Raw genomic sequence first — 14,340 nt, forward strand, 5'->3', positions numbered from 1 at the left:
AAGATTTTATATCTTGTGTTATAGCCTTTGCATTGTTTTAACATGTTCTGTTTGTGTGCATGTGTCCACAGGTTCATACGAGCTGTCGTGTCAACGAAACCCCCTGGTGGTGAATGTGACTCATAATTTGAGTTTGCCGTTCTATCAGACCTCGGCAGTCCAGCTCAACTTCTCTTCCTCTCAAGTGGCCGTGCTGGCGGTGGCGTTGCGAACTTCTTGTCACTTCAGCGCCTTTGCCCTGACTGGGTGCGCTGAGGGTGGGGTCTCCCACAACTTACAAACACACACATGCATGAACATTTACACACAAACAGTACTTTTAATGTTGTTTACGTTTCTATTAATGCTTCTCGTAAAATGGATATGACTTCCTATCTATATCTGAATGCAAATACAGATTTTAACTTAATGTTAAGGCCTAAAAAAGACCACATTTCCAATAAACGTATCCCCAGAACCGCCACATACTTTTATGATTACTTTTATACGTAAGCATGTATCATTTTGTACCATACAAACTTAATTAAATTAACTTTTTTTTCAACTCAGATGTGCACATAGGCGGTGCAGTTCAGAGTCATGTGGTCCTCTGAAGGTTGACCACGCTTCAGTTAGTTGTTCTCCAGTGCTAGACCCTAAACACTGTTCTGTTTCCTGTCATCGTGGCTACATCCTCTCTGTTCTCCATGACCAGGGCCTACATTTTCACCAGGTATGTACTAATTTTTTTTCTGTGCCGTTTTTCAAAACAGTTGACTGGAGACTAAGGGCCCTATTTTCACAATCTAAGCGCATGGTCTAAAGCGCAGGGCGCGAGAGCACTCAGGGTGCATCCGAATCCACTTCTGCTAGTTTAACGACGGGAAAACAGTCGGCGCGACCGGGCACATGGTCTAAATGGGTTGTCCAGATTCTCTTAAAGAGTAATGGCTGTTTTTTGTGCAGTAATCCAATCAGAGTCCAATCTCTCATACCCTTTATGAGCTAGTTGGGCTAGCACCATGGCGAATTCGCTATTTACACGGCGGACTTTGGAAGAGCAAAGTTGAGGACGCTTATATATATAGTCATGTTGTCTTATGAACCTTAGTCAACCAAAAACAGTAGCCTACCTGTTGTCAACAAGACTTTAATAGAGGTTGTCATAACCATAATGTAGAGGATTTGATCATTCTGTCTTTCGTCTCTCAGACTGAAGCCGAGCAAAACTGTGTGCATGGAGTGTGGGATCGTGAAGTGAGCTGTCAGCCGGTGGAGTGCGGCCCACCCCCTCCGTCTCATGTCTACTTTGCCTCCTTCTCATGCCCCTCGGGCACCACATTCGGCAAGCAGTGCACCTTTTCTTGTAACGCTCCAGCTATCCTGCAAGGTGAGGACTGAATGTGGCATTTCTGTGACAAATGGAACATTTTATTGGTCTTATATAATTTGATTTTAATAGCAGTACTTTGTGGACATGACAAGCATGTCTCTTTTGTGAGTTGGCCCACAGGAAGCGGTTCTTTTTAAAAAAAACATGAGGATCTTAAACACGAGCTCGTTTGTCTCTCACATGTTTTGACAGTTCTGCGGATATTCATGGAGAAATGTTCTTGAGAATATAAACAGGGAATTTATTCATAAATGAAATTCAACGAAACAATTTCTAATTCGAATTCCTGCGTTATGGAAGAATGTAAATAAAAGTACCTCCTGGAACCAGCCAACACCTTCAAGAGTTAAATTTTTTTACAGTATATTTATACTTGCTTTTGGATGCGTGTATACACACGTGTGATTGTTTCAGTGTTGTTCTTGCATTCAGAGGCTACATCGGTCTGGCTGTGGTTCCAACCCCCTCTGGGGCTGGCTGTGTAAATAGGAAAGTAGGTTTGAGCTGCAGGAGAACAGCACACAGGTGGAGGTAGAAAAACAGGGAGTCCGGAGAGAACAAGAACATATTTCATCATATACTACTGAAGCCCGCAGAGAGCCCCTCATTTTAGACAGTGTAGAGCAGGCTGGCAACTAGCCCTTCCACCCAAGGAGGGCAGAAGACCTCTGGCAAGATGGCTCGGGGTTCGAGCGGACACTCCTCATGCTCTGACTGTTTGTCTTACATACAGGGCTTTGATGGATGCGCCCAATTTTTTCCTCTGACAGGGAGCGGTGCAGTCTGTTGCCGTTTTTTTTTTACAAGTCCCAGGACATTGCATCACTGAGTTGCTATGCATATGGGTCTTGATGGTTAAGTCCTTACACTGTAGTGTATCACCCCGACAGGCTGGAGTCTTCTCAAGGTTTAAAGAGGAATTTTTAAGATTTGACATTAATTGGAATAAAACTAGTGGTGGGCGTAGATTAATTTTTTTAATCTAGATTGATCTAGATTAATTCCAAGATTAATCTAGATTAATCTAGATTAAAATGGCTCATTTGAATTCTGCCGAAGGCATTCAGAATATGTGTGCTACCCAAATAATGACTAAAAGTAAGTCTTTGAGAACGGGTTTCTCAAGCCAGGTGGCGCATTAGACCAGGGGCTCATCTCCTGTTTCCAAAATGCATCACAAACTGCTTGAGAAAGCTGTTCTACTATGATAATTGGTGATGAAAATTAAATTATGTTCAATAAGATGAACTTGTATTTACTTCCGCAATAGCTAAGGGATGCTTTGCGTTTAGGTGGTACTTGAGACTGGAAGAGCTCCTACAGTACATTTACATTTAGTCATTTAGCAGACGCTTTTATCCAAAGCGACTTACAAAGAGTGAGGGAGCAACAAGCGATATGTCATACAGGAGCCATAATACATTAGATCTCAATACAAAGTTACTGGTTTCAACTAAAGCTAGACCACTACCTGTTGAGAGAAATTGTTTTTTTTAAACCAATTCCGCATTGCACAAGGTGCAAACAACCTTAGTCTTGTCGATGTTTCTATTGGGAAGCTTCTTAAAAATTAATATTCCCTGAAGCAAACCCGGCGGCTTCATAGCTGCATCCATGTTAGCACGTCACTATGATGCGGTAATTTCACAGTAACGTTATATTGTGTTCAGACCAAACACGAATGGCGTGTCAAGCGCGAGTGATTTATATGTTAATGAAAAGAGCCAATAGACCTACTTGCTGCGCGAATCGCGCGAATTAAGCCCTGGTTATGAGATGATGAGGCGGCTTCCGCGAATGACGCGAGTTGAAAAATCTCGTTCTCGCCCCGTACAGTGCAGTTAAGCTGGTATACATCCGCGCTAAAATATCAAGGTGAAAGTCATCATAGCTTGCGTAGTATAGACCCAGCTCCCAACCCAACTTTGAGAATAGATTAACGGCGACATTTTTTTTATCGCGCGATAAGAGTCTCACTGCGTTAACGGCGTTAACGCCATTAACGGCCCACCACTAAATAAAACTAAACTAAACTAAACTCAAGCAGTGATTTATAAACTAAGCGAGACCGGAAACCATGAAAAGGTCACCGGTGACATTTTTATCTCGGGCAGGTAAATGTTGCTAAATATGAATAAAGGATATAAGAATTTCAAATGTATTTTATTTTCAAACCCATTATCATGTTTCTATGTGACACATGCTGGCTATAAAGGCTAGAATGCTACATACGGGCCAAACAGTGATAATAGACTCTATGCACGATTGCTTCCAGCTCAGTTACATCCGGTGCACGTAGCATCCATTGGGAACAATGATGTTTTTCACTCGGTCTCTTTAAAATTGCGGTCAACAACACCTGTCAAATATCCAAACACCAAAAAAACGTGTTCCGATACATAAACATTCAATTGTCTTCTTGCAATTGGCCTGCTAGGATCCGTTGGATTTGAGGGAAATGTTAGTTTCCACATATGTAAGGTTAAGTATTTGAAGTAATCTCCAATTCTATGTTTCAAACAGAGGTGGCGATAGAGAGGATATAGAAAAGTAACAGATTGCGAATTTAAGTACTTTAAAGAAGCAATTGGGAGATTTCGGCATCTAGCAGAGAGGTTGTGAATTGCAACAGAGGGGAAACTCCAGATATTTCTCGTGAAGCCAACATGCAAGTGACTCAAATTGCAATTTGCTGGCTCCAAATCGCTGCACAATCTCATTGAGCTCCATGTTAAAATAGGCAACTTTACAACAGAAAAAATACAGGTTTACAGCCTGGTTCAAAAAAATATTTTGGTCTATATCTAATTTTACCCTACAGTAAAATATCTAATTTTACAGTTGTCACAACTGTGAGGAGGGTGAATTTTCCCGTTTAACATATTTTAAGCCTTAAAATTTTGAAAATATGGTGCGTGGCCACTAGAGTGACAAGTGGTTTCAGCAAACCAGGCGCAGCTTTAACCACGTACCGCCTTTTTGCCCATTTTTGATTATCCGGGAGTGACGCGCGATGCCAAGATGGCGACGACCACCCCGCCTACTTTGGGCTTCATTTTTCACTCGTCACAACCTGCGGGTGACGTCACTCACACTACATCCATATTTTATGCAGTCTATGATTGCAACCAACGGCTCACTCCACCGCTCACTTCCCCTTTTGGAAACACTACGTTGACTCTAGCAGGACAAAGATGGTGTTGGGTTTTCGCTTCTTTGTCGAAGGTGATAATGTATTTATGAAACATGCTCTGTAGAGCAGCTTGTCCATTCAGGGCTACTGTAGAAACAACATGGTGACTTGCATGTAAGGGGGCCTGCGGTGTATGTAGATAGAAATAGGTCATTCTTAGGTTGTTATGTAAGGTCTTTATACACCTATGAAGAACTAGTTATGGATATTATATTGCATTTCGGACAATAGATCCTCCTAAATATCACACACATGTAAAACAAGTGGTCTTGCTCTGAAATATTTAATGAACAAACTTTGGCAAAACAAAAAATATATTTTATTGACTAATAACATTTGTTACAATAGGAGTACAAAATGAGACACCTTCATCTTATCGCCTTTAAGCAACTCAGCTAAGGTTGGAATGGGATACCGAGTTAGATCTATAGCTGAATCTACCAGAGGAGTCATGTTACCTCAGTATGAGAATTGCAAGATAGGAAAAAACCTGATTAGTAATGAAAGTTTCTTGAATGCAGTTTTCTAATTGTCTGTGTTTCAGGAGAAAGTGACACATTGGTTTGTCTTGAGGATGGTCTGTGGTCATATCCAGAGGCCTACTGCAAAATCGAGTGTCCAGCTCCACCTCCCATAACCAATGCCAAGCTGCTAGTTCCACAGTCCGACAGAGGCGGACACGACGTGGGCACTTTGTGCCGCTACAAATGCAACCCAGGATATTTTGTCACCGGCACGCTCAACAAAAGACCGAGAAAGTGAGTGTTGGTCTTTTGAGTTTAAAGCATCTGCACATAGGTTGCTGTGTTGGCAGATTTTGACCAAGCAAAACATCACTGTCTCCAGCATCTAGGTTGTTCACATGGTTCTAATAAGTTTAAAATCACGCTCCATGTGTTTCCAAATTTCTTTCAGCCATTGATGTTGTTTCGGTGTTCTGTCCAATCAGACGATACCATAATGCTTTGCACGATTTTAGCACTTCTGAGGGGACTACATTCACACCTGCCGTGTCTTTATGAGTTATTTAAAAGCCTGGTAAAATACGTGAATGTCTTTTAACTGCTTTTAATTGGGCATTAATACCAGAAGCGATAGCCAGCGTGTCTCATAAAGGCATTTAAATGATCCTGTTTATTAAAACCATTGGCATGTTTGTTCAGAAAGCCATTTCATTATGAAGGTTGGGCAAAGGGTTTATGGCTGTATGTGCTATTATCAAGGTCGTTTGAGCTTGTGCTTCTGTATGATCTTTCTCAACGAAAACTGTTTCCTAATTTATTTCATCCAGATTTATTGGCTATTAAGCTGTACCAGATGTTTTGTCACATGGCTTTAGCACGACTGCATACCTTGTGACTGGAGGGAAGTGTCATTTATGAAGCATACAAGCATGACTTTAGATTATGTTGGAAATTCAGCACAGAATCAAATAGAGAATATACAATTCTTTTTTATGCTAAAAATTTGTAAATAAATAATAAATAAATAATTAGGAGACATGTGGTGATGGATATATGTGCCCAATGGAGCTTCAGAATTTTAGAACCTATATACATTATTTATATAAAGTAAGGGATATTTTTTATATTATAATTTAATAACACAGTGTAACAAATGTTGTTTTGCCCAAACTTTTTGTAATTCTTGTTCAATTCTGTGGTGCTAATTAATGTGGTAAACAAGCAAGCAAGCAAACATTATTTATAAAGCAATTTACAACCACCGAAGTGGACAAAAGTGCTATACAGATAAATAAATAAATAAATAAATAAATAAATAAAAACTTCATCACATACACTTAAACATTCAAAATGTCAACATCAGGTTTTGAAAGTCAAGGGGAAACGATGACTTTTCAAAAGTGATTTGAATGAAGAAAGCGAAGACCATATGATTGTTTAAATGAGTATGCATAATAGACTTTGAAATAGATTTAAAAACAAATAAAATAATTTTAAAACTGATCCTTAAGTGTACAGGCAGCTAATGAAGTGAGGATAAAATGCGAGAGATGTGCTCGTATTTCTGAGTTCCGGTCAAAAGAGGTGCTGCAGCATTTTGAACCATCTGCAGACAAACGACCAAAGACCTACTAACCCTGGCTTACAAAGCATTACAGTAATCCAGTAGTAACAAAGGCATGGATAATTGTCCCAAATAGCTGCCTCGAAAGAAGTGGCTTTATTTTAGCCAGCTGCCTTAGTTGGAAAGAGTTTGATTTAACGACTGCTGGATCTGGCTGTCGAATTTAAGGTTGGAGTAAATTTTAACCCCTAAATTAGTGATGGTTGGCTTGATGTAATGAGACAGGGAACCTAAATAAACCAAAAGGGGTTCCAACATTGCCTCCAAAAACCATAACCTTTTCCTTTATTTTGTTAAAACTTAGACAATTAAGAGCCATCCAGGCCTTTACATCATCGAGACAGTCAAAAAGTGACTTAACAGTGTCACTCTTTTTAAGGGGCACATAATTCTGAATATCGTCTGCGTAACAAAGACATGCCGTGCTTCTTATTTATTGATTCAAGCGGAAGCAAATATAGAGAGAAGAGGACCTAACACTGAGCCTTGCGGCACCCCACAAGAAAAAAGTCTGATCTTTAAAATAGGACCTAAACCATTCGAGCGCTATGTCCTTAATGCCCACCCATTGCTCCAAACAACAAATCAGTATTTCATGGTCCACCGTATCAAACACAGCAGTTTAATCAAGAAGCACAAGGACAACACAGTCAACAGAGTCAGAAGCTAAAAATACATAATTAAAAACTTTTACAAGAGCCGATTCAGTCCTGTGTAGAGATTTAAATCCAGACTGGAAAACTTCAAGAAGATTGTGATTTTCCAAAATGTCTATTGACTACAGATCATATTTTTGAGTATCTTTTAAAGAAAAAGAATAATACATTGTCATACTTGTTTATTTTTATGTAGCATAATTCTTTTTTATATTTAGCTTACATAAATGTTGATCTTATATCATTAATTGTGACATATTGGTATATTGAAAAACTGTACACATTTTCTCATATTTAAAAAAATGTTTTCCAAAATTCTAATAATGTCTGTAGCACAGGGAAAGTGGGATGAACCGATGATGGATGACTCCGTCCGGAATTTGGTTTGTGAGGACAGAATTAGTTATAAAGGCAAACGCGATCAAATGTACACTTCTGAAGTTTTGGACGGCTTATTTTTAGCAACTGTTATGTTAAACTGTTGCTTATAGCTCAGTGTTATGCCTGAACCTTGTCATTTCTGTGTGTGCGAGGAATAAGACGTAATGTATAAATGTGTGAAAGTATTTTTTTTGTGAGTACTGTCGATGGTAAAAAATGCATTCGTTTTCATCAAGTTAAAGTTCATAAAGAAACGGTAAAAATGAAAGCGAAACGCATTTAAAAAAAAAAGTAACATATTGTGATCTGTTTAACAATCTATTTTCAGGAAGTTTCTGAGGCTGGAGTGTTTGGAGGGAGGGACGTGGCAGGAGGGCAGTTGTTCACCTGTCACATGCCCACCTCTGCCTACATTGTTTGAGGGCATGTACACCTGCACTAACAACTTCAACTTCAATAGCATTTGCACCCTGCAATGTCCAGACCCATCAGAAAAGGTAGCTATTATTTGAAATGTTTTTTTTCATGCTTGCCAGTTTCATCCTACTTTGTGTAGAGCATCTCTGTCTGTGTTACAGACATAATCCATTTACTAAACTAACCTAAATCATTAAGATCTCATATATGGTTGTCTCTAAAGTCCAGCATTCGTTGCACCAAAGATGGCAGATGGACTGAGGACTTCAGTATGTGTAAAACGATAGTGGGTGCGTGCCAGCCTCCTCTCGACCTTAACAGAGTTGAATACATCTGCGACGAAGGCTTTGACTTGGGTAAGGTTTTAAACGCACATGAATGGTTTATCCCATCAAAGTTCTTTTATTTACATGACAAGGAAGTAAATATTTTCATTTTCAGATCATACAGGTCTCCCAATTATATAAACAGTGATATATATAATATTTTGAATGTGAAACCTAACAATCTAAATTGTGAAACTTTTTCAAATTCCCATTTTTAAGAGTGGCTTAACTGTACTTGAGTGCTCTAATTTGGATGGTATTTGTACCACTGGCAGGACTGTGGAACGCTAAGGTGTTAAAATAATGTTTGATAACAATGTGTCTCAATGTTTTATCCCACCTTTGCATTGTATTTTGAAATGTATTGGTTTTATTTTGGTAAAACCAAGTCTAGACATACCTGGACCCACAAAACCACAGACACAGTTGAATCAAATTATTTTGGGTGCCAACCTGCCAAGCTGTTGCACTATGGATGACCAGTCCTGAGCTGGCCTATTCATGTGTTCACATGAATAAATTCAACAGATGCAAATGAGGTGTAAAGCAAAGCTCGCTTTGTGTCATGGCAGGTGCGCTATGCTACCCAACATGCATTGTGGCCTTGAGTGACCCTGTGGTGTTAGCCAACGGTTCTGCCGCTGATACTGTAGAGCACTGGATGCTTCCCAGCAAGGTTCAGGTGAGGTCTTGTTATTTGATATCACCGGCTGTTTTCCTACTATTGTAACCAAGCTCCAGATCAATCCATATGCACTTTATGAACCCGAACCCTCCTTTATTAAAAATAATCCTCAAACTGTTAGATCTGTAAAAGAATAATTACAAGATTTTTAAGCTTTAATAGGACATCTTTTCTAAAATGTCCACACCTGTTACTCATCAGATAAACACAAAGCATGCACGGCACATCTGAGAGAGTAGAAAACTGCAATGACGATGCACTGATCTGTCCCTTTTACCCTGTTAGAACTCCAAGCATAATGTCGCAAACATTTATGTAGAGTCTTAAGAAAGCCACCCAGATAGCTGTGGTATTTAAAAGTGAAAGTTCACCCAAAAATGAAAATTCTTTCACCATTTACTTACCCTCTTGTCATATCAAACCTGTATGACTTACTTTCTTCCACAGAACATGAACGAAGATATGTTGAAGAATGTTGGTAACCGATCAGCACTGGACCCCATTCACTTCTATTGTATGGACTCAAAACCAATGAAAGTGAACGGGGTCCAATAAACAATATTTTTCAGAATATCCTTTTTTGTGTTCTGCGGAAGAAAGACAGGTTTGAAGTGATGAGAGGGTGAGTCAATGATGACAGAATTTTCATTTTTGGTTGAACTATCACTTTAAGACTAAAATGCATTTGCCCCTGTGATCCCGTTTCATTCATGCATGGTGACGCGAAGTTTGTTTGACAGCTAACAAATGTAAACCCCCCACTTTCCGATCATTGTTTGTTGCTTCAAGAGGGAATATTTTGGATGGAATTCATGTAACTGAAATCACATTATTCGCACGTCAGAGTGAAAAGTTACATTGAGGTACCTCGATTCTTTCTCCAAAATCTGGGCGCAAATCATAAAGGCAGCTCGTGAGAGTAATGATCAGGCTGAGATGTTTCTACACGAGACAATTAAAATGCCACACATCAAGCCTGAGGCCTCTAAAGGTGTCAGACTCCCACTGTTTATATCGATATATCAGCACCTCTAAGTACACTTAGCCTTCCAGGAACGGCTTCCAGAAGTATTACGGATTGGGTAAGAATGATGGAAGAAAGGTCACCGTAGGAGAGAGATAAAACGGAGATAAGCAACTTCCTTTCCAGGAATTCTGCTTGAGAAACGGGTCAGATTTCCAGTTCTGAGAATGAACAGTCATTTTACGTCAAATCAATGAATGGTATGTTCGGATTGGAGGGACAGAAGGGAAGGGAAACTCTTTTCAAACGTCTTATTAATCGAATCTTAATTTGCGATATTATTCTTTGGCGCCATGATTATGTCTGAGCTTTTGAAACAGATTCAGACATGATCAGATTTCTCGACTCTGTTGTGCCAAAGGAATCTAAATATAAAGTCCCATTGCGGATTTGTTCTTTGAGATATTACAGGAACCCAATCACATCTTTTTTTCATTGACATCATAATGGCAGTGTAGTAAGTTAACTCATCCTTTCTTTTTCTTACTGTCCTGAACTTCTCCCTCTGTCAGAACATCATCTGTACCGGTGTGTTGAAGTGGCATCCAAATCCAGAACATATCCACTGCATTCAATCCTGTGAGGTGAGTAAAGATTAACGTGTGACGTCACGTAACTGATTTTGGATGTTTTTGTGAATACACAAGGAGTAGGTTTTGATAAATCTTTTCACACCTTTTCTCTATACGTCACCATGTATATGGTGACCGGCCCAGTCAAGCCAACCGATAGCGTTTTATAAAGAACAAAGTAGTTGTTCCGAGAAATCATGGTCGGTTTCCCCCACAAAGCTGTCATACTGTAAAAAAAATTGCAGACAGTTGTTTTGAAATATCTGTCCATAGCCAAGTGTATGAATTCTGTTGTTTGTGGTTCCTGGAGCTCTCCACACGTCATAAATGAGTTCATCTAATATCTGTACACAGTGGTACACAGGTCTGATGAATTCCAACGCAATTGCAGAAATTTTAGCACAATTTGTAACTGTTCGAATGTCCAGTAAAACCAGCAAAAGATAAAATTGTCAGGTAAAACTACATGGTTTTCATGTCTTTTACTGTAATTTGAGATTTATTACCGTATTTCAAACAAAAAACCCTTAAAAAACTTGTATTATCATAGTAAAACCATGGTTATACATTATGGTATACATATATGGTTATAAAATGTATCACAAAGAATAGTGACAAACAAAGATGACTAAATGACTAAATGACTAAATGCAAAGAAAGTCATCTTTTTTTACAGATTGTTCATGTATTTGTGAAATACGGTAAAAACTGTCAAATTTCTGAAAAACACTGCTAATTTGCCAGAAAACACAAAAAACATGTAATATGACAACATTTATACTACAGTATTTTACTGAACCCCAGCAGCTGGAAAATGACAGTTTTTACAGGATTTTTGGAGTTTATTTTTGAACTACGATTAAAAAAAACGTCAAATTACAAAAAAACAGGTAAACATGTGACTTTGTGACAGAACCGTTATTTTTGGTATTTTACTGGCACCCCCAAAAAAAAAAAACTAAACTGCGGGAAAACTATAGTTTATCTATCTTAACTATTATCTCACTATTGTATCCCAAATTAAACCATAATATTTATTAATACTCAATTTCATAGTATTCAGTAAAAATCAGTTGTGTTCCTAAGGTTCCTCAGAATCATCCTGTTCATGCTTTCATGCTGTAAATAACAATGTAGTCATGCACCATACAAAAAATTAGACATACAAAGTGTACAGTAAGATACATTTAATTGAAAGACTATACAAAGTAAAAAATCGCAGCACGTACACTTGGGCTTAGTCATCCTGTCTTTGCTCTATATTACCCATGTTTGATCTCGAGAGCCTTTTGCCAAAACACATACCACTGCTTTTTACGCAATGTACGTCATTACCCCGCATATACACCCAGGTTTGTTGGTACGTAGTTTTGTAAGGGAACCGCTCCAACGTTCACTTGCAAGCTGGCCAAGACCATCTTGTTCAGGTGAACTCTGGCTGTTTTTTTAGAGCCGAGCTAATGGAAAACGCGCCGGGACAAACACTTTTTTTGACTTTTTGGTCCCTTAGAAAAACAACAGTGTAGAACATTAAATCATGTAAACAATAAAATATTCCTGTTATAGATTCAGTTGAGTATATTTAAGTGCAGTGGACATATCAACAGCGAAGTTCACATCTGCACCATGTCAGACACAGCAGAGGAAAGAGCGCTCTGACAGAAAAGCACCAGTATAGCGTTGAGGTGGTCCCCCGTGTTGATGGGGAGGACCAGGGAGCTCCATAATCAGTGATAAATGATGAACATGTTGATTGTTTTAGTTTTAGGTGCCAATGATAGCGTAATGGAAATCCAGACACAAGCAGGGAAACCTGTTTTGCTCTTCACTGTCTTTTCATGAGCATCTATTAACACGGCTAAGATAAATCTCACAGGCCTAATCCTGTGATCTATTAAAATCCATCATTAAAAAGAGTTCTCAATTGGTTAAGCTAAGTAGCACGTAACGTGTCTCAGGAGTGGTCCTCCATCAAGGAGCACTAAGTTCTCTCGACACAGCTGGAGAGAAATGGGGACGAAAAAATGAAAATAGAAAACAGGAATGATTGCGCTTCTTGACACCTTAGATCTCTGTATTGTCGGATTTCTCATTTCCCTGACTTACATTTACGTCAGCAATGAGGCATTTTGTTGCAAGGCATGTCCAACAGCATCCGCTCTCATATGGAGACATCTTTAACATTTCCTTTAGCCAAAAGAAACATTTCGTGCGACGGTTGATGGAATGCGTGCCACATCTTTCCCCACACCGCTGACAGATTGATTCTCGGCGCATTTTCTTTTATCACAAAAATAAAACAGAATGAAAATATCAGTGCCACTGTAAAATGTGGTAGATACATGATCATAAAACATGTTATTCCACCTTCTCTTCCTCCACGGTTCTTCTCGCAATTCACCCAAAGCACTAACTCAAGCTTTGTTGACAATCTTTGTTTTGAGGTGCCAAAGCAAATGAATGATCTTATCACTGAGCAGGACAGTTGGACGGAGGGAATTTAAAGGATGTTATGTAACTGATGGATGCATTAAAGCACCAATGACATGTGACGAAAGTAACATAGCAGGCTTTGCTTCAAGTCAACAGAAATACAGTCACTGTGCTCGTGTGAAACCTGGAGGTGTATTTAGTGATACAAAAGGAGTGTTTGGAGGATAATGGAGACCTGTTTGTTTTTATTCTGTCTGGATTGTAGATCCGTATCTTAAAGTGAAAGGGTGAGGAAGTAATTCGTGCAGTGTGCCATTTAAATGAATGAAGTGTGAGACTTGGATCATGTTTTTTTATTTTAGTTAAATATTTTTCTAATGGTCTGGAATTGTTTCCACTTCATCCGTATCGTTTTGAAGAGATTCATGATATACAGTATGTCAATACATTACATTTCTAATATAGGATAATATCCATGCACTCCAAAAACAAACATATACATGTATATATATATATAAAAACTGTACATTATCATAAAATATAATGTATTATATTAAAACTATTAGTTTAATCTACAAGTAGAACATTTAAACTATCATTATATAATGTATATATAGCAGTGGAAAAAATGAAGAGACCAATCCAAATTTTCATTTAATCCGGATTTAAACAAAGTCTAACTTTAGGAGTGACAAAAGTCATCCAACAGAAATGTGAAAGACTGACAGCATGACAAGACACATGAAAACTGAGGTACAAATCAAGATTATCACATAAAAATAATTTTTAACTTTTCCTAAATATATGTAAAAATATTACTGTTGTATTGCTTAAAAGTGAATATCAACTTGTTTTCTTTGCCGTATTTGATGTCTGAAAAAATATAGTGCATCTTTTCTGTTACTTTGACCTGTTTCTCCAGTTTTAATTTTCTGTAAATACATGCACATAGAATAAAATGTATATATATATATATATATATATATATATATATATTTCTTAATATAAGAAAAAATGATAGGAACAGCTGAAAGCACACGTACGCAAAAAACACCAGACTCTCTCATTCTCTAATAAAGTATAATCATGGGGTTAACCGGAGTATCTTTGACTTAAGTGACGACAGGTGGTTTAGGCAGAAAGCCCTGGAGATGGACTGGGTGTGTTTTATGCAAATTTAGACTACTCTATAT

General features: G+C 38.4%; 1 protein-coding gene across 2 annotated transcripts in view; it reads left to right on the plus strand.

Moving 5' to 3' along the window:
• The window catches only part of pappa2 (pappalysin 2), a 59,751-nt gene that overhangs the window by 33,404 nt on the left and 12,007 nt on the right, over nucleotides 1–14,340 (plus strand). For both annotated transcript variants that reach the window (XM_056742682.1, XM_056742683.1), the window contains exons 14-21: nucleotides 72–246; nucleotides 550–712; nucleotides 1,192–1,369; nucleotides 5,110–5,323; nucleotides 8,019–8,187; nucleotides 8,331–8,463; nucleotides 9,006–9,115; nucleotides 10,655–10,726. In XM_056742682.1, the coding sequence (XP_056598660.1) occupies nucleotides 72–246; nucleotides 550–712; nucleotides 1,192–1,369; nucleotides 5,110–5,323; nucleotides 8,019–8,187; nucleotides 8,331–8,463; nucleotides 9,006–9,115; nucleotides 10,655–10,726 (1,214 nt within the window). The remainder of the gene's footprint in view (nucleotides 1–71; nucleotides 247–549; nucleotides 713–1,191; nucleotides 1,370–5,109; nucleotides 5,324–8,018; nucleotides 8,188–8,330; nucleotides 8,464–9,005; nucleotides 9,116–10,654; nucleotides 10,727–14,340) is intronic.

This window comes from Triplophysa dalaica, chromosome 3 (assembly GCF_015846415.1).
Source record: "Triplophysa dalaica isolate WHDGS20190420 chromosome 3, ASM1584641v1, whole genome shotgun sequence".
In the NCBI taxonomy this organism is placed as follows: Eukaryota; Metazoa; Chordata; class Actinopteri; order Cypriniformes; family Nemacheilidae; genus Triplophysa; species Triplophysa dalaica.